Genomic DNA, 24,260 nt, shown 5'->3' with positions numbered 1-24,260 from the left:
TTTAGCCTGGATCATCAGGCCAGCACTAGAGGCTAGCGCTAGAGGCTAGAGTGCTACAGGGCTAGCGCTGTAGAGCACTAGAGGCTAGCAAAGCTGCATCCGTGTTATTCTAACTACTAATTTGGAATGGAATGGCCTTTATTGTCATTATACAAGATGTACAACGAAATTGGAGAGCTTCTCTTTTCAGTGGATGATGAAATGGAATGGTAGTCATGGTGTAGCTTTTAGCCTGGCTAGTGCTAGAGGCTAGCGCTAGAGGCTAGGGCTACCACATGAGAGGCTAGCAAAGCTGTGTCCGTGTTGTTCTAACTGCTAATGGATAATGGAATGAAATGGGACTCATGGTGTAGCCTTAGCCTAATCATCAGGCTAGCGCTAGAGGCTAGTGCTAGAGGCTAGAGCGCTAGAGGGTTAGTGCGAGAGGCTAGAGCGCTAGAGGGCTAGCGCTACCGCACGAGAAGCTAGCAAAGCTGCGTCCGTGTTGTTCTAACTGCTAATGGATAATGGAATGAAATGGGACTCATGGTGTAGCCTTAGCCTAATCATCAGGCTAGCGCTAGAGGCTAGTGCTAGAGGCTAGCGCTAATGGCTAGCAAATCCATGTCTGTGTTATTGTATGCTAATCGCATGACCCGAAAATGTAAATTTATGGAATAGGGACTCAATTTATTTACATTTTGAAAAAATTTAAGAAAATATTTCTTGTGCTTTTTTGTATTTTTTTAAATAAAGATATTTGATAATAACGCCTATTAGAGATACCGTGAAACTGTCAAACAGCTGGGATAGGCTCCAGCATACCACTACAGAGGATAGGCTGTAATATAAACACACAAATGCTTTAGCTTTCACTATAGGCAGGAAATACAAAAAAATATTAATTTTTTTGTATTTAAATTTTTTGTATTTTTATTAATTAATATAATATATTATTCAATAACAATTTTAACATGTTAAATATGAAATGTACGTTTGGCATTTCTTTAAAAAATTTCATTTCCTGAAAAAGTATTCTTATGGAACGATATTAAACAACGAAATAAACAATATTTGATAGTCATCCTACAAATGTTTTCAGCGGGTCAGCAACTTCTCCTCTTTATTCTTCCCTTCTCACAAAAAAAACATATATTTGAGAGAGTGCTCATAAACACCATTTTTCAATTCACAATAATTATTATTATCATTATTGTCACTACATAGTATAAACGGTGTGTTGTCATTGCGTTCATTGGCTGTATTGCTCAGACCAAAAGACCCACAGCGCCCTCTAGCGCATCACAGATACTACTCCTGGTTCATAAATGCAACATAAAGACTGTGAATGCAGCATATACTTCAAAATAATAATAATAATAGTGTGTCCTGTCCTGCCTCACCATACACACACACACACACACACATGCAATCAAAGTAAAGTTTTGTTTCCCATCAGCGGGGAGTTGATGAATTCAGGTGGCCATTAAGATGTGGGGGTGATTTCCTGTGAAACAATCCATCGACCAGACACCCCCGTGTCCACATTTTGTTTGTCAGCAGGACGGGCAGAGAAGGGCCAAGAGAGGGAGAAGGATCTTTCAAAGGGCCGGTCTGTGTAATTACTGACAGCCAGGACCAATAAAGTCATTTAGGCCAGACGTCTAGCCATCTCTATATGGCTTTATTTCTTCCTGCTCTATAAAGCCATTACGCTCACAAGTTGGATCATCCTAAACACCCCCACTAAAGTTGCCACTGTATTTGCTGTATAGCCCCCGGAAACCTTTTAATCCAGCTCCTTAGCAGCAAAAAACGAGGGATTAATTCACATGAATTCACTTTACTTTCAATATTTTATATTAATATTGTATGATTAGATACTATATCTTTTTTGTGTGTTTTCCACACTTACAATATGTAATAAATACATATTTATTTAATGTATGTGGATTGGATTTTAATTTTTAAACATTTTTAGAGATAATAGCAACAAATGTGCGTTTTAACGAAAAAAACAAATATACATTTAAATGAAATATATAGTATTTCATTACAATATCCTTATATCAAAATGTTTTTAATTAAAAGTATACTTTGTTTTTGAGTACAATTTAAATACAAGCAATAAAGATATTTTTAAAATACAAAAATAGACTATATTGTGTGTAATGCTAAGCAATTTGGGACTTAATTTTAGAATTGATAGGAAATGATTTTATTGTGTTTTGTCACACACATACATAGTACACACCGTAAATGTGTATTTGTGCTGAAATTGGGTCAAATGCAGCCTACATTCGTTGCGTATTCCACATTCCATAACAGGCAAAAAAAGAGTGGAAAGTTTTTACGCACAAATATATACACCAAATAAATGTTTTCCCTCTTTGCCACCATTGCAAAAATGAGGGGAAAGTCACTCTTCCTGAAAAGTCCTGATCCATTTTGTGTTAATATTACAATTGGGTGCCTAAAAAAATTAAATTGTCAAAAAAAAAAAAGTAGCGTAGTCCTTAGTGCACTCATAACGGCTCCTTGCCGCCTCTCTCTCGGTTCAGCTTCTTCATTTTCATCCTACGGTTCTGGAACCAGATCTTGACTTGCCTCTCGCTCAGGCTCAGTATGCGGGCCACCTCGTATCGGCGGTCCCGGCTCAGGTACATGTTGTACAGGAACTCCTTCTCCAGCTCCAGAGTCTGATATTTGGTGTAAGGGCAACGCTTCTTCCTGCTGGAGCGCGCTTGGATCCAGTTGGCAGCGGGGTTGCCTGCACAGAACCAACAAGGCTGCAATCAGTGGGCACCTTGGATTCTGACTAGAACCGCAACAGAACCATATTTTTCAATCTCGCTGTGTACGTGTGAGGGTCTATTTCAGGGGTGTTGGGAATCCTGTCAAACAGGGCGGGTTCTGTTCGTCTGTAGTGGACTCCAGGACACTTTTATGGGTTAGTAAAACATTCAGTTTTACGCAGTTGTAAATCAGCAGAGACTATTTGCATCAAGTACTTACTTGGGTCAATGTGTTTCTCCTCTTTGGGTTCGCTGTGGATGGAAAGCTCACTTCCACTCTGCGCCCTTTCTGGACCCTCGGAACCGCTCCGAGACGACTGGACCCCGTCTGGAGGTCTAGCCTCCCGGAATCCTGGCTTGGTGCTGCTTTTCGGCGGGGAAAGAGCAGGCTTCGGGGCGCTGCACGACGGCGCACGTCGGCCGGGGGGGAATCCTGCGAAGGGAACGTGGTTGGGGACCGGGTCCATCCATGGGCGCACGCCGAGGCATCTACTGTCCGACTGGTGCGCGTAAGAATGGTAAATCCCCTGCGGGTGAACCGAGCGCCACGGCGGCGAGAAGACGGCGGATTTCGGAGTGAAGCTGCAAGAGGAGAAGTCAGCGTGGCTCCCGGCGCCTGGCGGCCTTGTGGCCATGGTGTGTGGGGGCTGCATGAAGCGAGAACCGTACACGTCCTCCGGTTCTGAGCCCACATAGCAGTTGGCCAGGGCGCCACTGGAAGACATTTTGGTTTTTGGATGCTCGCAGTTAAAATAAAACGAGGCGCACCGTAAGGGGAAGCTCCTCTCTATGAACAATCATAGTATTTTTCCTGGCCTGCATGGACTCGGATTGGTTCCATGGATCACGTGGTCATATTTACCAAATACTGACAGTAAATCAAGCCTACCCTTGTGCGCCCCCTGTTCTTTTTTTTCTCTTATTTGACTTTTTATTTCTCCAATAATCAAAACGTGATGGGAGGGGTTAGTAATTATAATTACACACACTCTCACCACAGAAACCACCCCCCCTTTTAAAATAAAGCTTTATAGACTTGAGCCATCCTCGTAAAATAGATGTAATATATATTTTTAAATAACACACCCCATTTCTGTGCTATTGTTGTCCATATTTTCTGCTTTAGTTTCACTTTTTGTGAAATATTCACCGTAAGGAGCGTTCATAACAACCTCTTAATACATATATTTATGCGTCTCAATAAATGTTTTATGAGGTGTGTGTGATTATACATGCCACCTATAAAAAGCAAAGGCGTTGCCGTTTAAAATAACATTCATTTGTGCAAAAAAAAAAAAGTTGAGCAAAAGATAAATTAGTGTTATAGTATTTCTGATCCCCCTCCATTCGTTTAATAGTGCATACTCTTTAATGCTGGTAGTAAATACAAAATAAAACACGCTTATTTGATTTAATGAGTGATTTGTTTTTGTTTACTGTATTTTCAGTCGATTATACAAAATCCTGCACAGTACTGTATATTCTGAATATTTCACAATAGCACACTTTTGCACAAATGAGACACTTTTTTTATTCCCCAATGAACACAAGTTGGATCATTTTATTGCAAGAGAGAGTACTTGCTACACACATGCAACATAACCACACAGGAAGTGTGTGTTGGGGACTTTTATAACACCGTATTACACCGACAGCAAACACTTTGACAACGAAACAAACGCACCCTCTGGAGCCCAAATATACACTCCACATTATTAGGTACATGACAATGACATCCAAGACGTCAAATGCTGATATTTGTGTTTCTAATGTGTTGCTAATGGCAGTAAACTAGGGAATGCAGTACAAGTACAAGTACAACAATAAACACATATAACAGTGTCAGTCAAAATGGAGCTTTTTCATATACAAAAAAAAAAAATTCAAAATTTTCCAGGGAGGGCCTCATACTGAACAGTGAAAAATTCAGGGGCCACTTTTACATGTTTTGTGTTATTCATATTCATTGCATTTACATTTTTTCCTTTATTTTCATGATATTTTGACTTTATTATTATAATAATATAAGCTTTTCCCAAGCCTAATTGAACTTATTTTTCACTTTTATGCTATTTTTTCACCTATTATTATGACTTTTTGGCTTTATACTTGTCATAATACTGTCCCCCCATTTTAGTTTTAGTTTTTAGCCACGTGGCATAAATGGCTCCGCCCACACGTTCGAATTTTGCAGTTTCACTTTACCAAAAATTACTTAACAAATCCTGCTGCTTTATGGTTGACTATTGTTACTATAAAAATTACATATTTCAACAAATGTGACAATTTCTTGCCCAAATTAAGCATTTTCAAGCATAAAAATGGCAAAATTAATTAAAAAACAAATTGAATGCATTTATGAGACCCATTCAAAGACATTGGTGATATGTAGTATTCCACTGTTATGCATGTAATGCCGGGTGAGACACACAAGCACCAAACGTGATTGTCGAAACAACAGGCTTTTATTGCAGGTTTGAATGAACAGGCTCAATATTCCCTGACACTAGCGAGTCCCTATTTTGGCTAATAGGAGTGTAAAGGTGACTATAGGGGTGTTATTTAATCTCCAGAGGGCTCTAATAATGTTAAAAAAAACATATTTTACAAAGTTGCAACCATGGTTTATATATAGGTGCTGTAACTCTGAAAGTATTCAATTTTCACTTATCACTGTCGTGATAAACGAGGGATTACCTAATTAGATGTCACTGGGTCAGGTACCTAATAAAGTGGTCGATGAGTGTGTAATAATTTAAGAAGAATACGTATGACAACAACACCAAGCCACGTAAAAACAATGTCCAACGCCACACAAATGCACCAAGATGATGAAGAGTCGTTCGATGTGGCGAGTCGTTCAGGAGAAAGTCAGATTGCAGTTCAGGTCCCGCACTCGACATTCCCGACTCATTTTCTTCAGCTTCATTCTTCGGTTCTGGAACCAGATTTTGACCTGTCTGTCGCTCAGGTTGACACTCCTGCTGATTTCCAGGCGGCGCTCGCGGGTCAGGTACATGTTGAAGAGGAACTCCTTCTCCAGCTCCAAGGTCTGGTGCTTGGTGTAAGGACACCGCTTCTTCCTGCCGCTTTTGGCCGTCAACCAGCTGCCGCTGGGGGCGTCAGTCTTGTTCTCTGCAGGGGGCGGTGGGTGGAACCAAGGACATGTTGGCTTTTAGAGGTGATATGTCCAGTATATTTAGCATGCAAGGCAATTTATGTCCTTTACGGTATCCACTATAGGGTTACTTCTTGTATCATTTCACAATTCAGCACTTTTTTATGCAGAAGTTGGTAACAATTTAAAAGCTCAATACATCTTTGTCTTTATCAGGGATGTCCAATAATGGATTTTTTTATTATTTCTTTTTTTTTTACAAAAACCAATATGCTGATATTGTACAGTAAACCTCGGATATATCGGACTCGGATATATCGGAAATTCGCTCACAACGGACAGATAAAAAAGAACCGATTTTTCTGTAATGCATTTCCAATAAAAATTCATTGCATATATCGGATTTTTTATAACGGATTTCGCCTATTTCGGACAAAATCTCCAGTCCCGTTCCAATGCATTTCCATTAAATTTCCCTCGCATATATCGGATGGCCGCATCGTGGCGCTCCGATTCGCCGAATCGTGACAGGCCGCTATACGACGTCATTTGCAGCGTTTGCAGCGTTGCCTGCGCGTCCAGGTACATTGGAAACATAATCAAGGAAGTGCCTTTTTATAACGGATAAAATCCGATTTACGCATATACCGGATATAAATCCGATATATGCGTAAAACGGACATTTTCCGGTATACGTATATAACGGATTTCGCTTATATCGGACAAAACCAGTGGGAACAATTGAATCCGATATATCCGAGGTTTACTGTACAACTCTCAATTTCCGATATTGATCCCGATATGTGTAACATGACATATCTCACATGTATTTTTTTATGTCAGTTTTTACGATGGGATAAAAATCTGATACCGTTATCAACCAATATCTAATTAATATGATAATGCATAATTAACGGACATCCTGAGTCATCATGCTTCACCTATAATGTTTTTTTTCATCTTGCCTTGAGATTTCCCACTTTGATTGCGGTCCTTGAACGCATCATATGTGTGCTGAGAGATGTAAAAGTGTGGCAGTTGGGCCTCAGAACATGAACACAAGTTCATATATGACGGTAAGTCCTTCCCGGAATTGTGGATTACGGCTTTTCTAGCCTGCTAGCATGATGACCAAGCTAAAGGCTACACCGTGACTCCCATTCCATCCCATCATTCATTAGTCATGAGTCGATATAGTATACATGCTATACTATATATGTATGGGTGTGACATACTTAGGGCTTAAACTGTGATTTTGTCTTGAGTGAACCACGGCAATTGAAGAGAGAACGGGAGGGTTCAACGTCAACGGTAAGCTATCAGGGTTTAGAAGCTGTATGTCAAAAATAGACGTTTTTATGGGCGTATCAATGACTCACTATTGGCCGGTGGCTTTGGTAGGATTTACTGTACTTAGTAATATTTTCCAGGGACAAAAAGGGCACAAATAGGTTCTTCGACTCTTACCACCCTGTCGTTACAATCCGTAAGACCGTCTTGTTGTACACACAGTGAGTGAATACACCAGTCGGAGGTCATTTCTGGCCTGTACCTAAACCGTGACCACCTGACAAACATATTTATGTCTAAAATAATGTAAAAAAAATGGCTATTTTGGACTTTGATGTCATTATTTGGACCAAAAAACATAAGAATGCACATTTGAGCCACCTTTCCACACAATTCATGACTAGCCTTTGTTTACGTAGCGTATATCTTTGAGGAGGCTCAAACGTACATAAAGGTCACTTTGTAGAATTGCTCCTCAACGGCGTTTCAAGCTAAACACCTAAATTCAACTTTAATTTTCATTATTCTCATGTCTTTTATGCATACCAAAAGTTATCCCTTCACTTGTAGCGGCTAGGTATGTCGAAAAAAAAGTGTATTTGATAATGTTGCTTCGCGTCATGAACTCCATTAAGGAAATGTGTGTTTTCTACACGCCTGCTTGTTAAATTATTATTACATAACAAAATGGAAAATGTGTCCATTGCTGGAAGCTTTTCAATATGTTGCCTTGACTTCGGCTGTCTTGTCTTTTTCATAATACTTTTCAATTCTTGTATATTGATATCGTTTGATAGCAAATGCTAACTGGATGTATAATGAAGGCTCTGTAGCTATTTTCAGTGGAGATACTCAGGTTATGTACACAACTATTGAGGAATTATATCTTTATCATATCAACTACTGTAAATTTTAAAAATGTAAAATGATAATTATGAATATTTACAAGGTGTTTCAAAGTTTACTGGTTAGATTTTGTTCAATGTTTTACAGAAAGTTGTAGCACCCGGATATATATTTATAATGTACACAAAAATGATTAAAAAAAATAAATATACGCGTATACGTATGTGATTTTCTTTATTCATAGTAGGTGGTAGATTTTTTAAAAAGTAGATCACAGGCTGAAATAGTGTATACTATATAACTGATATCACCCACAATGTAAAATATACATAAAATATTTGAATACTGTATAACAGTAGTACACTTCAAGTACCTTGTGGACTCATTCTGCCACAATTATAGTAACTTCATCCAAAATAGTGTTTAAAAAATGCGAATTTTTGTCATGTTTTTTTGCAGGGATTGATGTTATTATACTAAAGATAATCAAAAGCAGCAAAGAACTGAGTTTTCCGTGTACTGCAAAGTTGCCTTGGCGGTAAAACGACAAGAAGGCAAACGTGTGCGCGCCCACCGTGCATGCATGCATGCATGATAAGAATAAAAGCGCGCGCCTAGAAAGCCTCTCATTAAACATTACGACTGCTGAGCCTTGTTTGTCTTTTATTCCCCGCGTTTACGACACTGGAGGCCAAACCCACCTTTCCCATCCCGGGGCACCAGCACATCGGGGCTGCACTCTGCGGCTTCCACGACGCACTTCTCCTCCTCTTCTTCTTCGTCCTCCTCCTCCTCCTCCACGGATGCGCAAGGATCCGGGTCCTGGCTTGTGGGCTGCGGCTGCGGCGTGATCAGAACCGGGCTGCGATCCGGGTAGTTCTCCTCCTGTCTACCGTTGCAGTACGGCTGGCTCAATCTGAAGTATCCCGGGACTGGAATCTCTGGGATTCGGTTCTGTTCGGACACAAGGGACTGGTATGCGTGGACGACTTCCTGCGGGCTTTTTTGCACTCTTTTCTCCGGGAACATGCAGCAGTTTCCCTCCTCTTTGATGCCCTGTGCGTATGTACAGTTCGGAGTGGGCGTCTCGGCCCAGTTGTCAATTTGAGCGATATACGAGTGCGCACTTTGGTGGTTCAAGTCCCGTCTTTTGGCGAAAGAAGGCACGAGTCCACAGGTTTGCATTCCGTAGCTTCCCGTGTCACACGCGGGGGACATGTGCATGTTGGCGCCAAAAGTCTCCGTCCTGTACGCGCCAATTAACGCGTCCACAAGGAATGGGTTTGCAGCAGGGGAGCTATTGGAGAAGGACATTTTTGGGGGCGAGTCGGGCGTCCTTTGTAAGCAGACATGTCTCTGCTCTGACTCAGGATGCGTGCCGACCACATGACAAGCCCACCAATGAGCTTTGAAAGTGGCCTTGAGACGCAGCCTCCTCGCGCCTGTGCGCAAGCTCCGTACCGCTTTGGCAAGGCGTAGTCTGCAGCGACACCTAGAACCAGGACTTGAAATTGGTGGATAGCCTTGTCGGGAGGGGGGGGGTAGGAGGGGTGGGGGGGGGTGCATGCAAGCGTGCATGCATGCTGCAAAGAAACACTGTGTTACAAAGTCGTTCTACAACACAAAATACGTCACATGTCACCTCATTTGCTGTCAAATACTCCATATACTCCAATAATGTGTGTGTGTGTGTGTAGTCGTCTAAGTGCGTCAATATGTGCGTGTGCGTCAAACAATGCCACCTCTTTTCTAACACAAACTCTTATATTTCTATTCACCTCGGCCTATAGCGTGCAAATCCAGCAAGAAATAATGGCGTGTTTTGTGTGTGCATCACATTTGCCGGTCCAATGGGGGAATCGAACCCAAGCTGATGAGTTGGTGGGATTTACCGGGCTTTTTTCACCAATTCGGCCTTGCATTTGACACCACAACATGAATTCTGTTTGAGTATTACTTAATGAATTGTGCTGAAAAAGACGCTGTTAGACGTTTTAAATGTATAAATGTAAAATGATATTGACAATAAATAAAATACTGTCGTATTTATTGTCAATATCAAATTGCAGAATGCCAAATAGCTATTGTTTATGTATTAATATTTTTTCAATAACATAATCTATTATGTGGAAGTGTGTTTATTCTGTTCTTTATTTTCTCCAAATGTGTACAAAAAGAGCAAATAAAAGCACACTGTTAAAAAAATGTTTTCCCTCTGTGCTGCAAATCCATTTAATAAAATGCAACAGAATTATATAATTGTGGTGGTATTTAATATATCATTATTACTATTGTAATTTGAAATATATTAATTAATACATGCAGAAACGTGTATTTAAAAGTACATTTTCTCACTACATAATAAAAAAAAACGCTGTGATGCACTGAAATGACTTTATTCATGCGTCACCAACAATTCATACACATCGAATATGTACACACGTCTCAACGACAAAGCATAAAAAAATAATACATGTGAGAATAATTGACTTTTATCATACCGGAGCCACTTTTGTAATATGTTTGAGAGCAAAAATACGACAGGAAAAAAAAAAGACGAGAACTCGGCGTGTATATGTTACACATTTACAACGTGACGTTTAAATGAGAGGATTTATATAAGTAATCCTCTCTAAATCCCAGCATTTTGTCATAGTACCCGAAGGAAGAAAGTCGACGTTTTGTGCGTTGGAGGTATAAAAAAAAACAGAGAATGAATACACACTGATAATATCGCTTAGAGGATACAATCATTGCATTTTGTTACCTTTAAACATTAAATACAATTTAAAAAAAGAGAATAAAAGAGGTTAAAATAAAGCAGTTGGTCCATTTCAAAGGTAAAAAAAAGCCAATCCAAAGCCAACATGTTGAAACAAAGAGACGACTAAAGCTTTTTCACTAAGCAATGACAAGACTGCCCTCCTGTGGACACTAAGGGGATTACATCACAGTCACTGACATGGATTCCCTGCTGGACTTTGATTGCAGCACAGTTAAACGCTTCATGAAACGTGTTATTTAACATCCAGTCTTTCCTGCCAAATAATGGGCGCTGGAAAAAAACAGACAATTCGACTCACTTCCGCCTTGGTCCTCGGTATAGTCTCTCTTTTAAGAGGTGGAATAAGATGTCTCCAACGGGGACCAGAACAAGACAGGAAAGAGGATCTTGTGGTCTGTTCCGCATTGGGGAAGGGGTGTGGAGTTGGACACCAAAGTCCAATAGCCCCCTTATTTAGACCTTTACAGCCGCTTTTATTATTCTGTCTAGACGGTTCAAGGTTTAGTAAACAATCCAGTGTTTGAAAGAAGCGGAAATAAAGGCCATGATGGCCACATTTCTCCTGAGGCAAAGCTGCAAGAAAATGTCCAAAATGTTCCCTGCTGGAAGCTATTTTTTTGTTGTTTTTGTTTTCACTGGACACTTATTTTATTTCACACCACATGGCATGCATCTTTTAAATGCACATACACAGGAATAAATAATGCTGGTTAAAATAGTTCCTGATAAGAGTACATAAGGAGAAAGGAATAAATAAATGCATTATAGACATTTCAAATACATATAACTCACATATATGGTAGTAAGGGTGGGGGGGGGCAGTCTTTGGTGTGTGTGTGTGTGTGTGTGTGTTGTGTATCAGAACAAAGGGTTGCCAGTAAAATATTGTAAGCGATCGCGGTTGAGCTTCTTCTCCTTCATTCTTCTATTCTGGAACCAAATCTTCACCTGACGGTCCGACAGGTTGAGCATCCTGGAGAGCTGCAGACGTTTCTCCTTGTTGATGTAGACGTTGAAGAAAAACTCTCGTTCAAGTTCTCGGATCTGGTACTTGGAGTACGGACACCTCTTCTTTCTTGACTTGGTGGATAAGGCTGCAGAAAAAAACACCAGAGGGAGATTAGACATCTCTATCTCCATCATGGAAACCCGAAATAGACTTTTTTGTTTGTGTTTTTTTTGCCCATGAAGCGCCATCTTGTCCCTTCATAAGACACGTGCACACTCATGTAACCATTGCCAGCAAGCTATACAGAAAATATATTTTTAAATATATTGTATATTTCATGCAAATAATAACAAAGATAAAATTAAAAATAAATATAATTCTAATAAATATATTTTTCAAAATTTATTTTTATGATTACATTATTTTTTTATTATTATTTTGAATTTATTGTATGTATTTTTGCTGGGGAAAATAAGCAATGTCACAGGTAACACGCAAACTAAGTCAAGTTTTTTTTGTGTGGAGAAATGTATTTAAATACTTTGATTTTTGCAGGGATAAAGGTACTTTTACGTCTCACGACTTCGATTGTAATTTCACAGCGTTCGAATGACCCAATTTGAGCTGTTTGATTATGATATTTAGTTGGGTAAATTGTAAGAAAAAGCGTATTCATTTCTTGCCCCGCTTTGACGTCATGTGACGCAGTTGCCTGACCCAAATAAGCAGCTCAGCAATACTATATCCTATCCTTTGGACAGAAATACACACAAGTCATTGCACTCAAATCCTTCTTTTTACGCAAGGGACAGCTTTTGTGCGGATATACACACTTGTCATGACCAAAAGGTGCTCTTAAATGAAGCTGTTCATCCAAAGAGTGACACTGCAGGGGTGTAGTATCTCTTTGACATTTTTTCTTCCCGGGTTAGTCACTAAAATTGCACAATTTCTCACTTATTTTACCACACAGTCAGTGCAAATGTGCAACACAGGCGAAATAACGCAGTCCTGCATCCATTCAGTGCAAGTGTGATATTTATCCCCCTTAGATTGTCACTAAATTGCATTTATTTTGCATACATTTAATGAAAATGGAGCAAATGCGCACTATATTTGACACCAAACAAGAACTAAATTAGCAGTACAAACAAAGCATCTCAGTATATCTCAGAATGACACCACAGTAGTCATAAATGTATTTGTTTCTCTATCCTGTTTGACATTTCCTTCCTCGGGAAGGTATTATTATCACTAAATTGCACTTTTTTTAGCACGTACTTCAGTAACAGGCGCAAAATATGCATAAGGTTTAGAAAGTACTGCACTTATTCCAGTCAGTGCAAGCGTGTAACGTGAATGAAATAATGCACCAAAATACATACAGTATGTTTTCTGCAGTCCTGCATTAAAAATACAATGCAAGAGTGGCGTTTAATTCCTCAGATTGTCGCTAAGTTGCACTTAGTTGGCTCAAAGTTCATAAAAATGGAGCAAAAGTGCGTTGAAAATGAAAAGTGTTGTTTTGTATTTTGACTATAAAGCACTTAAATAAAGCTGTTCTATAGTCCTTGATGTCAATACAGTGTAAGAGGGATACTGCACAGTCCTAAGTTGGACTTTTCCCTTCACTTAAGTGCACTTAGTATGCACACACTTAACTAACATGGACAAAATATGCATTCCGTTTGATAATTATTGTTTGCATAGTCACCAAAATGCATTAATTTTACGCAGGGTCAATGCAAAAATGAAATAATGCACTTAAAAACGCTGAATGCAATTCAAAATTAAACTAAACTGCGCTTATTTTGCACAAACTTGTGTGTTTTATCCCCCTAACACGGACGTAGGATCAGTACAAAGATGAAATAATGAACCATTTCCGTCTCCCAAGCTGTTCTGAGAGCTGCACGTGAAGACGCCGCCATTGTAAATAGCTTTACAGCCGTAAAGAACATCTTATTGGGATATAAAACGCGTTTGCATGCTTATAAACGAGCGTGCGCGGCCACGGCGAAGGACACGCCATTGTCCACGACGGACAGGACCAATAAAGGACCGCAGGGGACCCACTCTGCTGGTTGCTCTTGTCGCCGCAGTTGGAGGACGAGTCCTCGTCCACGCTGGCCGCAGCGTCCCCGCCGTGGTCCTCCACTTTGGGGTCGCCGTCGCTCTTTTGTCGGGGCTGCTCCGCGCCGCCTTTGTCCGGGTTGGAGCCGTCGAAGAACTGGTCGAAGCCCTGCGGCAGGACGCCGTTACGGCCGACGTTGGTGAAGAGGTTGCAAGGCGAGCCGGTGCCGGCGTGGGGGGCGCCGTACAGGGGCTCGTTCTTGAAGGAAGACTGGATCAGATCCCGGTGCATGATCTCCTCGGAGGCGTAGTAGGACGCGTAGTTGCCTCGGTAGTGCCATTTGCTGGGGTGCTCCAGTCCGTAGTCCCTGAAGGAGACCTCCCGCACAGGTTGTCCGATGTTGGCCGAGTAGGGGAAATTCACCTGGCAGGAGGTGCTTTGCGGCAAAAAGGAGGAGACGGAGGTGAAATCAGGCGTGGAGACATAGTAGGTACAGCTGGGCAGGTACATATTGGACGCGCGTTCGTCGTAGTCCGTCATGGCTGCTCCCGGTTCCTCCTTGCCGCCGCGCAGGACCAGGAGAGGCTTTGGCGGCTCCACGGTGTTAAACTTGGCCCATCTGGCGCAGCCGAGACGCGCGCAAAGGGGAGGAAAAATCGCACGCGGGCTCGCTATACATCTTGATCGATTCTTGAGGTAATTGTGTCATGTGATCCCCCGGCCGAGAAATTACCATACATCAATATCAGTCATTAAAAAAAGTGTGGGTAGAAACTCATGTGAGGCCGTGAGAGAGCCTCCATTGGCTCCCGGGATGCTGGGAACTCCTCTCGCGCGCCATCACGCCCGAGGAGGGAGGAAGAGGAAGACTCTGGAAGATTTCAGTGGAATCTCACTCACTGAGGAGTGACACATGACAGCGGCCATCATTTGTGAACCGCAATCCTGGTTTCTAAAGCCCCCCCCACTCCACCTCCACCCCTCGCTACCCCACCCCACCCAGGCATGGAAAGCATTGACGTTGACCTCCAGCCTTATTAATGAAGGGCGAATACGGAGAAGAAGAAGAAATACATTCCCCGCCAAGGCCACATGCGCGTCCATGTTAAAATACAAGCCAGCACAAAGAGTCACGTGGTGTGATTACCCATTTGAAGCCTCATTGCGTGGCCCCAATGTGCGCACGATGGTGCTTGGCGCAGTTAAAGGCGCATAAACAAACGTATGATGGCTTGTAATTGCACATTCTTTATTGTCTGCCGAGCAATCAAACACACCCTGCACCCCCCCCACCCCACTCACCCGAGTGCAATGACAGAAGAAACATCTTTTTTTTGGAGATTAGTTAAATGCATGCAGGCAATATAGTCTGCTATAAAGTAAGATACAATCAAATAAACAAAACCTCTTAACTTTTTCTTGCACTGTTGTTAAGTGGATCTTGGATTCGCTTTGAAGGCCAACTACGTGGTGTGCCTGCATGGCCACCCATGAGTGTTGCAGTGTTGGTGTGTGTGTGTGTGACAGTCTTCTTGGAGGTCACACGCAATGTGGCTGGCTTGAAGGCGACGGCCTTTATTGTTGGGTGGGTGGGTGGGTGGTGGGGGGATCAGCTCTGTGTTCAACCTCCACTGCACCACATTTTGTTTCCAACACTGCAGGCATGGAAAAATTATAATACACACGAAATACATGGAGCACCTTTAAACTCTTGTCACCTTGAATTTGAAGTCAGTACAGTAGTGGCTTTTAAAAAAAAAATCTACTTTTGTTCACGTTTTAGCCCCCCCTTATGTCACCATTTAACCTGCACGTGTCCGTGTTTTTCATATAGGTTACTAAACCTGTGCAAGAAAAAACACTATTACTAAACGACAAAATATCATGACGTGTAAACAAAAAAATAAAAAAATATATTATTTATTTTATACATTTTGTTGTATTTTTAAAATATTTTTATATTGTAATTATTATATATAAATATATATTTATTATTTATTTGAAAGGGTGCTATTATAAAATATAGAAAACCTCATTTTTTTCTTGCATTCTTTTACAGTTTTTTTGATTGTATATTTTGATTTATACTTTGTCGGAGCCCTTTTGCAAATGTAAATGTAAAAATATATACATTTTATACATTTTTTACACATTTTAATTGACCTTATTTATAGCTTTTAAATTAAAAAAAATCTATTAATTGTTTTTTTTTGTGACTGCTCCTATACAATAGCTAATACATATTTGTCATATGACCAAGCATGCAATAAAGTCAATTCACCATCAAAATAATCATAGGAAATTAGAGTATAAATTCAGGTGTAAAATAAAAAAGAATGCACTCGTGGAATAGTTACAAATACTGCAAAAACAAATACTAAAATACCTACTTACCTTACATTGAAATAAGTGTTATTTTATTATGTATTATATGTAAACAAATCCAAGTTGCTATCATGAGAATACCGTATTATTTTTAATGCACATATAATGTATACTTCGTATATAAAGTAGAAACTACAAGATACGAGTTAGATACCAGCTATAAAGGCTAGAGAAATATATAGTCTATATAGAAATGATGAACTACACTACAAAAGATGAATGAAATCATGAAAATAAACCATAACTACGTCTTACTGATGTATTTTTTCCATTTATAACCAGCTTCTTTTCTGCATTTTAGGACACCTATCAGCTCAGTGCGTGGGAAGCAGCAATGCACAGTCCACTAACTTGACCTTAACTTTGTTTGGCACCCCCACTGTCTTTAGGGCCCGCAGCTAAATGACGCTGTCTGGCTGCGTTTTGCCGCAATAAAGCAATAAAGTCACAAAATGGGGGCGGAAACGTTGCACAGAGGAAGCTCTCTCGCCATTGCCGCTCCAAATAGTCTCCAGCAGTAAAAAAAAAAAAAAAAAAAAAGGTCTTGTTTAGCATCCTGGACACACTATTAAAGATTTAGACTCCATTATATTCCAATGTCCTTGAGGGTCGTCACTCTCCTTAACATATTAAATACCGCTCGGAGTGATGATGAAACAGGGGTAGTTACTGCAATATTACATACTGGGATGCATCCCAATGTGGAATTGTGGTTTGTTTAGCTGCAGTCACCTTCAAATGACTTTGCAACGGTGCAGCTCCAACCACAGGGTGCATATGCACGACAACACAAGCCGAGGCAGTCGTTTTTTTTTTTTTTTGCTTTAAAATTGAGACTTTCTGTGCAAAATGTGCTCAGGATGACGTCTTTATTCACAATGCACACAATTCAAAGAACCCGGATGTTATAGTCGTTTCTTTTGTTGCTTTTCTGCAAACTACTGCAGGTTAATAAAATGTATGTAGGTAAATAAAATGTATCGAATCGTCTTAAGGTTGCACAAAGAGTGCAGTATTTCGCCTGTTATGTGTGTGAAACGGCAAAATTGTAAAATAACGATGCAGACAAATACACTCAAACTACTCACGGGGACATTTGTGAAATAAAAACCAAAATAATGCACGTTCACTTGAGATAAACTTAGTATTTATGTTTGTATTCATTTGTATATATGTTTTTTTTTGACACAATGCAATAATAATAATGTAATGCAATGTAATGGGGCCTAAAAGTTATTTAAAGTTTCATTTTATGGACTTTACTTCATTTATATTCACTTTCTTTCTGATAATTATTCAAATATTTGTTAAAAAAAAAGCCACGTAACTTCCACAAAATGTTTAGGGTTGGGGAAAAAATCAATTTATTTACAATAAAGCATTGAAATGAGAAAATAGACGTGCATGCATATGAGTAGAATTATATGGATATATTTATGTCTGTATAATTGAATGGGCGTAAACAGGATTTTAAGACACATGATTTTAAGACACACACGACACAAATACTTTAAAATAGTCACGTAGGAGGCTGGGGTGTCCTCCTGTCCAAAACCGTCCATGGCTGCGTGACTGTGACGTATGACGTAACGAGAGGTTTATAAATAAAAAAAAAAAGTCCACGTCAGCGATGGTCCAAAAAAAAAACAAAACATGAGGTATACTTCTCCATCAAGCCCCAAACTCGTCATCATCAATACGCACCGAAGGCTTGTTCTCGCATCAGGAGCCGTTTCTTCTTCATCCTGCGGTTCTGGAACCAGATTTTCACCTGCTGGTCGCTCAGGTCCAGTCTGTCAGAAAGCTCCTTCCGTTTTTGCCTGTTGATGAACTCATTGAGGAGGAATTCGCTCTCAAGTTCAGCCAGCTGAGGTTTGGAGTACGGCTTCCTCTTTTTTCTGCTCCTAGCCAGGTGGGATGAGCACCATGGACCACCTGCAACACACACACACACACACACACACACACACACACACACACACACACACACACACACACACACACACACACACACACACACACACACACACACACTAATATTACTATTATTGATGCACCAGCCATTTTAAAGGGACACATTCATCTCAATAAATGACAATAGTCAAACTTTTATAATCTATATTTTTATATTATAGCTTATTTCTCAGCTATCACGACTCAAACCAGCAACACAAGAAAGCCTACAAATAACCAACAAGTAAATAATTATGTTTTGTCTCCAATTTATTGACGTTCTTGTGTCTATTTCTAAATAAAAACACTTTTCTTGACCTTGAAAGTGCTTGAATTTGAACACCAGCCTTTTCAAAATGGCCATCAGCAACACGTGAGCTATTGTTTATAATATAAATAATATAGTGTACACGTCATAGATAGGTGACATAAACAGGTTATTTTATAACTATGGTATTTTTCCAAACAACAAAAATGTACTTGACCTTCAGCAAAAGTGGACCTGGTGCACGTGACAGCGGAAGGAGACCGTTTGTCGTCCGCATGGAGCCCACCGGCAGAGTCCTGCTCAAGCTGACTAGCAGAACCGTGCCCTCGGTCCTCCGAGTCGAAATACCCGCGCAGCCCTACGGCGTGGCCTCGCAGCTCCTCCGCGTATACCTGATGGGATCCGGGGGGCTGAGGCGCCTTGAGGTCGGGGCCCTGCGGACACCGCGGTGCAGACGGGGGCTCCTCCGGGGCGACAGACTTGACGGTGTTGTTGTTGTTTACAGGCGCTGCCGTGTTGGCGCGAAACGGCGGGCAGTAGGCTCCGAAGGCGCGGTTCTGTGGTGGCGCGACCTGGCCGGACGTGCACGAACTTGAGGTGGGCCACGGGAGCGTGCACAGCTCTGCCCTCCTGTTGAAAGGGATGTGGTGGTGATGGTGGTGGTGGTGGAGCGCGGGCATGTGGGCCCCATTGCCCCGCAAGTTGGACAAATAGAGCGACTCGGGGGTGGGGGCCAAATTCAACAGAGGTCCAACATAGCCCGGGTTCAGAGGGTTCCGCTCGCACATTGCCATGGAGCTTCGCGCACACGCTTCTTGCAAAGCTTTTTAGCAACTCCCGAAGAATAACCGCTAGCTAATTGGTGATTTGTCGATGGGGAGTCACGTGACGTGCTGCCGCCCCACCCTCAGGCTCCAAATAGAGCAGAACCAAAGTCCATGCTGCTGTGTGTGTGTGTGTGTGTGTGTGTGTGTAAGAGAGAATTCGTCTATTTTCCACCTTTAGTGTGATTTATTAGAATAAAAACACCGTAAAACCTCTATAGCAGGAGCAGGAGCTTTTTTTTTTAAAAAAACTATGCATCAACCAAGATTCTCACAATCTACAAAATGTCCCCCAAAGTAAAAAAAAAACAACTATAATGTCTCACAAATACACTTTAGTACAATTAGAAGGAAATTACTGTTTTTTTATTTCAAAAAGTTCCTTTCCCTCATACAAATACTCAGATAGATATTTTTTGTACTTGAAAAAATATATATAAAGTGTATTTTTTATTTCTAAAAAGTATAAAACATATTGCAAGACATTTTTAAATTGGCTTTTTATTATTATTATTATATATATTATCATTTGATTTGTACAATATGAGTGGACCAATAAAAACAAACAGGCAACACCTTGGACAAAAGGCTGGAGCCTATCCCAGCCAATTTTGTGTGAAAGGTTCACTAACACCCCCTGAACTCACCACCAGTCAATCCTAAAATACACCAATATGATGAAATCAGAACATGAAGTATTCATGCACACTTCGAGTTCATTGTGTTCGTCAAAAGATGCGTTCGTGGTCCACTAATTGCACCTTACAAAATGTGCATGTACTGCTCCTGTTTGTGCTTTGATGGCGACTCCTCGTCCGGTTTCATCCTGCAGCATCAGGATCGATCACAATGAAATCCTTCTGCTGCCATCATCAGCAGACATCACGCGCCTGGTTTCCATGACACACAACCAAAGGCGACCTTGAACGTACATCTATACATATTTAGTCACATGACTCAACTAATCCAACATATTCTCTATTGGATTGTTGGCACTGTTGATATTACGCACGTTTAGAACGTCTGGAATTTGATTCAATCGTGTTGCATTCACGATCTGTCGTTGCAAAACTATTAATACTGTTGCAAAAACACCAAAAAATAACACAAACATAATTTTCGTCTTTATTTAACATTTTAAACATTTATTCTGAGTCAATGAAAGCCTTTTACAGGAACAACAATGGAGCTTAATAGGAAAAAATACATTTTAATTTGAAATCCTGTCGTGTATATAATACATTTTAAATACATTCCTTAAAAAACACGTGATTATTTTATCCTTTGACAGAAAACAAAGTGTGCAAAGTTCGTTAATGTCGTAATTTAAGGCCAGAATAATTCATCAGTGGTGTTTTTCCCATCAAAATAAAGATTATTATTGGTCCTTTTTGCAGGGAATGACTTTGCTACAGTTGTTACACACACGAAAAAATAAAGATTAGAAGGGGAAAACTATAAATAGAACAAATAAACGGGTAAATGTACTCTATATGTAATATCTAATTGTGTAATTGTTGAATCTAAACCTTGCATACACATACACACATAACATATAAGTCTGATTTTTGTCTGAAATGGTGACAATAGTATATATAATAATACACCCCACTCAAAAGAAACGGTAAAAACTGTTTTTTTTATGTTTTCCACCTCCAGATTCCTGGTGTTGGAGCAGTGGAGGTGGGAAATAAAGAGTGTTGTGTTTTTTTGTGTTTTTTTTTTTTTTTACTGCTCTTTGTCTGTTAGATAAGCCAACGTGAGGAGCTTCACTGTGCTCGTTTCCTGTGAAGGAAACTATCCGCAGTATTGTCCTTGGTAATAAACTTGCTGCTGCTGCTTCCCTCGTTCAAGTTCTCTGCTGGTCTGACGCGCACTCACACACACACACACACATGCACTCACACACACACATGCACACACACAATATGCCACATATTTGCAAAGCATTTAACTACATAGTATTTGTTTTATTTGTTAAAACGTGGCAACGCCTCTGACCTCTACAGGAAATTCAACCAATGCTGTAATTCCTATTCAGGCTGTTTTTTTTCACCCAAGCTTTTTTACAGACTAAGCTGACGAGACTTTTTACAGACTGCAGTGTGGCTCTACAGGTTCTAAAAAAGCCAACATGAGACTATATAACCCTGACGAGGAATCCTACAAAGGTAATTCACATTTTTTTTATTATTTAGGCCAAAATAAGGCCAACAAAGCATCATAAAAAACATTTATATCAAGCGTAAATATTTAAATTGTATCTTTTATGAATGTTTCTAAAGGGTTATACACACTTTAAGACAAATATTTGTGAATTATTTATGAATTATTACAACCTTTTCACTCTTTTTCACTATTTTTTTGCTATATTTTATTTCTACAACGAGCGTAGGCTCTATTGTAGAAACACAGATTTTATTGCTGCTTTTATTATTCGGACTAAATAAGGACAAAATTACAAAAATAGCACTAAATATACGCCTGGTAGCTATAGCGAGTAATAAGTTCATTTTCTTGCATGTTAAAATAAATATATTCATTGAAAAATACATTAATAAATATCAATTTATTTTCTATGCAGCTTATCCTCACGACAGTTGCAGGTATGATGGAGCTTATCGTAGCTGATATCAATAAATATATTTTTTTCTAAAATATAAAGACAATAAAATACCAAAAAGTACAAATTGGCTCCAAAAAAAGACACGTCAGCTCTTTATTGTAATGAAGTCATGAACGCTGCCGCCATCGTTAATTTATATTCATACTACTCAGTACATTTACGTGCACAAGAAGAGCATATTAAAGTAGTTTAGTGTCCCCCTAAAATAGAATTCAAAGTGCTACCAAGTCAAATAATCATTTAATACTCAATCAAGAAGAAAGCAGCGTAATCACCAACCTGGTCTTGTAAAAATGAACAGTAGGCCGCCATTAAGTAAAGAGCGTCAAGTTTGCAGGCAACTTCTTTTCTAAAAGCCACTTTCAAATATTAAAGGGTTTTTTTTCGCCCCCCACGTGTGTTATTATGTATTTAATTCAGGTGAACTGTGAATCAAATAACATTCTGAAATAAATGCCCCCTCCCCCAAAAAAGAAAAAAAGTCATTAGTGATCGCTGTTTTTATTGTTGTAGTTGCATTAAACGTCCACAAGATGGTGGTGTTACTCAAGATAAGCACAGACGCGCAGGCGCCATATGAGAAAGCTACATATAATACACAATGTTCATATATTACTTTATCATAGCTTGCAGAGTGTTATATTTACACACTTCCCCAAAAAATATAAAGGTGAAAAAGTGCATGAAACAATCTATACAGAATAATACATTTATTGCACTATGATACACATATTAATAAATGAATATACCTTTCTGACATTTGTATTCGCTCTCAGTAGATATAGAGTGTACAGTATATGCTATATATTCAAGTATTTCTACAGGTAGTTGATTTAAATGGATCTAAAGCGGTGCCAATGTCAATGCACATCTACAGGAAGAGCTTTATTGGCCCCAAATTCCATCCTGGACACGTGAGTGGAGTCTGGTCGAACAGTCTAAAGGCTGAAGTTCTTCTAATGACCACAAGATAGCAGTACGTCCACAACAGTTTCACATCAGTCAAACATGTTCAATGGGGGCTTCACAAATAGGACCTTTAGATACATAAATAAGACTTTGACATAAATACTCGGGTATTGGATGTTGTTAATCTTACTCTATATTAGTGTTTAATTGATTGGCTTGGAAATGTAAGATGTATGAAATCAAAATACAAACCCAATACAATTTCTATTATTAATATCCACAAAATCAGATGCAGAGTGATAAGGTTGTAGCTCAGACGGGAGAATAATAATAGTAATAAATCATAAATATGACAATCATTTGAAATAACCACATAGTTTGCACACAATAACTCAATTTATACTACGAAATAAAGATATACCAAAAAAATTATATTAGAGCATATTACCAGGGCCCCAATTATGAGTACAGCACAGACGCTTATGTATGGGGGGCACACAAGTACTTGTTAATGCAGTACTTCCTCCTCTCTGTAGGGGGCAACAATGAGTCATACATGTCACAATGAAGCAGCAGTAGAAGAAGACTGCTCACATTAAAAAAGGCTGAAAGAAAAAGAAAGTTGCAATTTTATGAGCAAAAAATATATATTTTAAAAACTTTAAATATTCAAGGGTCGTAAAATCAGGACAAATTGAAAATTAGTTTTGAGAACAGTTCGATTACGAGAATGAAATGAAAACATTTTGGGACCAAGTCATAATATTATGACAAAAAATGAAGTTAAAAGGTAAAGAAGAAGAATAGAAGAATATATTTATTGTCATTGTTATGATACAACAAAATTAAAGTGCAAACCAGTCAGTGCATGATTGACGACCATACATAAAAGCTATAAAAAAAGAGCCTAAAAACATATAAGTGTAGAAAAAGTTCTTATAAACGATATGTGTTGTCATTTGGTTTCCAAAATCTTACATTTTAAAGTTGTCTCGTCCTCTGATTTTTCAGTATGCGGCCCTCGGTGGAAAAATCTGGGCACCCTGGGTTTAGGCGGAGAAATGCTAACTTCAACATGCAAAACAGGGGGAAAAGGCCTTTCAAGGAGCCCTCCAATGAAAGAAGCACAACAAACATCAACAAATGGACTCCATTTTCGTGATCTGCACAAACCGAAACAATACTTCATGGGTTTCATGGGTTAGCGAGGTGTGTTGAGTGGAAAGCCAGGCTTGCCTGTTCAACAAAGGTTGCAGCTATATCACCATGGTAACTTAAACTAAACTAATAACCTGCTGGTAGTAGGGCTATCACCATTTATTGAGGACCCGGTGGACATGGGACCAAGAATAATTGACAATGAAGAGATAAGAGATATAGATTTCCAGGCCAAGGAATACGCCATATTTGTTCACTTCTTGAGGAATAAAATGCAATAAGAAATATGAACTTGGCCAAT

The 24,260-nt window shown here is 39.6% G+C and overlaps 4 protein-coding genes across 4 annotated transcripts; all 4 read right to left on the bottom strand.

The window, feature by feature from the left end:
* Positions 1–2,231: 2,231 nt before the first annotated feature.
* hoxd9a (homeobox D9a) lies at positions 2,232–3,575 on the bottom strand. The gene is given in 3 exon segments (XM_058082414.1): positions 2,232–2,749; positions 2,995–3,550; positions 3,552–3,575. Coding segments are annotated over 3 exon segments (825 nt in total). The 3' UTR covers positions 2,232–2,504.
* A 1,582-nt stretch (positions 3,576–5,157) lies between these two features.
* On the bottom strand, positions 5,158–9,342 carry hoxd10a (homeobox D10a). Its single transcript, XM_058082394.1, has 2 exons — positions 8,730–9,342; positions 5,158–5,909 (listed from the first exon to the last, which is right to left on the bottom strand). The coding sequence occupies exons 1-2, from the start codon at positions 9,340–9,342 to the stop codon at positions 5,635–5,637; spliced, it is 888 nt and encodes a 295-aa protein (XP_057938377.1). The 3' UTR covers positions 5,158–5,634.
* Positions 9,343–11,630: 2,288 nt separating this feature from the next.
* hoxd11a (homeobox D11a) lies at positions 11,631–14,576 on the bottom strand. The gene is given in 3 exon segments (XM_058082421.1): positions 11,631–11,907; positions 13,839–14,409; positions 14,412–14,576. Coding segments are annotated over 3 exon segments (972 nt in total). The 3' UTR covers positions 11,631–11,671.
* Positions 14,577–17,914: 3,338 nt separating this feature from the next.
* On the bottom strand, positions 17,915–19,236 carry hoxd12a (homeobox D12a). The gene is made up of 2 exons (XM_058082543.1): positions 18,660–19,236; positions 17,915–18,156 (listed from the first exon to the last, which is right to left on the bottom strand). Exons 1-2 carry the CDS (start codon positions 19,234–19,236, stop codon positions 17,915–17,917), a joined length of 819 nt encoding a protein of 272 aa, XP_057938526.1.
* Between the last annotated feature and the right edge of the window lie 5,024 nt (positions 19,237–24,260).

This window comes from Doryrhamphus excisus, chromosome 9 (assembly GCF_030265055.1).
Source record: "Doryrhamphus excisus isolate RoL2022-K1 chromosome 9, RoL_Dexc_1.0, whole genome shotgun sequence".
NCBI lineage: Eukaryota > Metazoa > Chordata > Actinopteri > Syngnathiformes > Syngnathidae > Doryrhamphus > Doryrhamphus excisus.
This window is presented reverse-complemented; position numbering and strand designations above follow the sequence as displayed.

Coding starts and splice junctions, on each gene's coding strand:
- hoxd10a (XM_058082394.1), bottom strand. CDS start 9,342: ATGTCCTTCTCCAATAGCTCCCCTGCTGCAAACCCATTCCTTGTGGAC. Junction 5,910..8,729: donor GGTGCCCCGGGATGGGAAAG/GTGGGTTTGGCC, acceptor CGCCCCCTGCAG/AGAACAAGACTGACGCCCCC.
- hoxd12a (XM_058082543.1), bottom strand. CDS start 19,236: ATGGCAATGTGCGAGCGGAACCCTCTGAACCCGGGCTATGTTGGACCT. Junction 18,157..18,659: donor CAGGTCCACTTTTGCTGAAG/GTCAAGTACATT, acceptor TGTGTGTTGCAG/GTGGTCCATGGTGCTCATCC.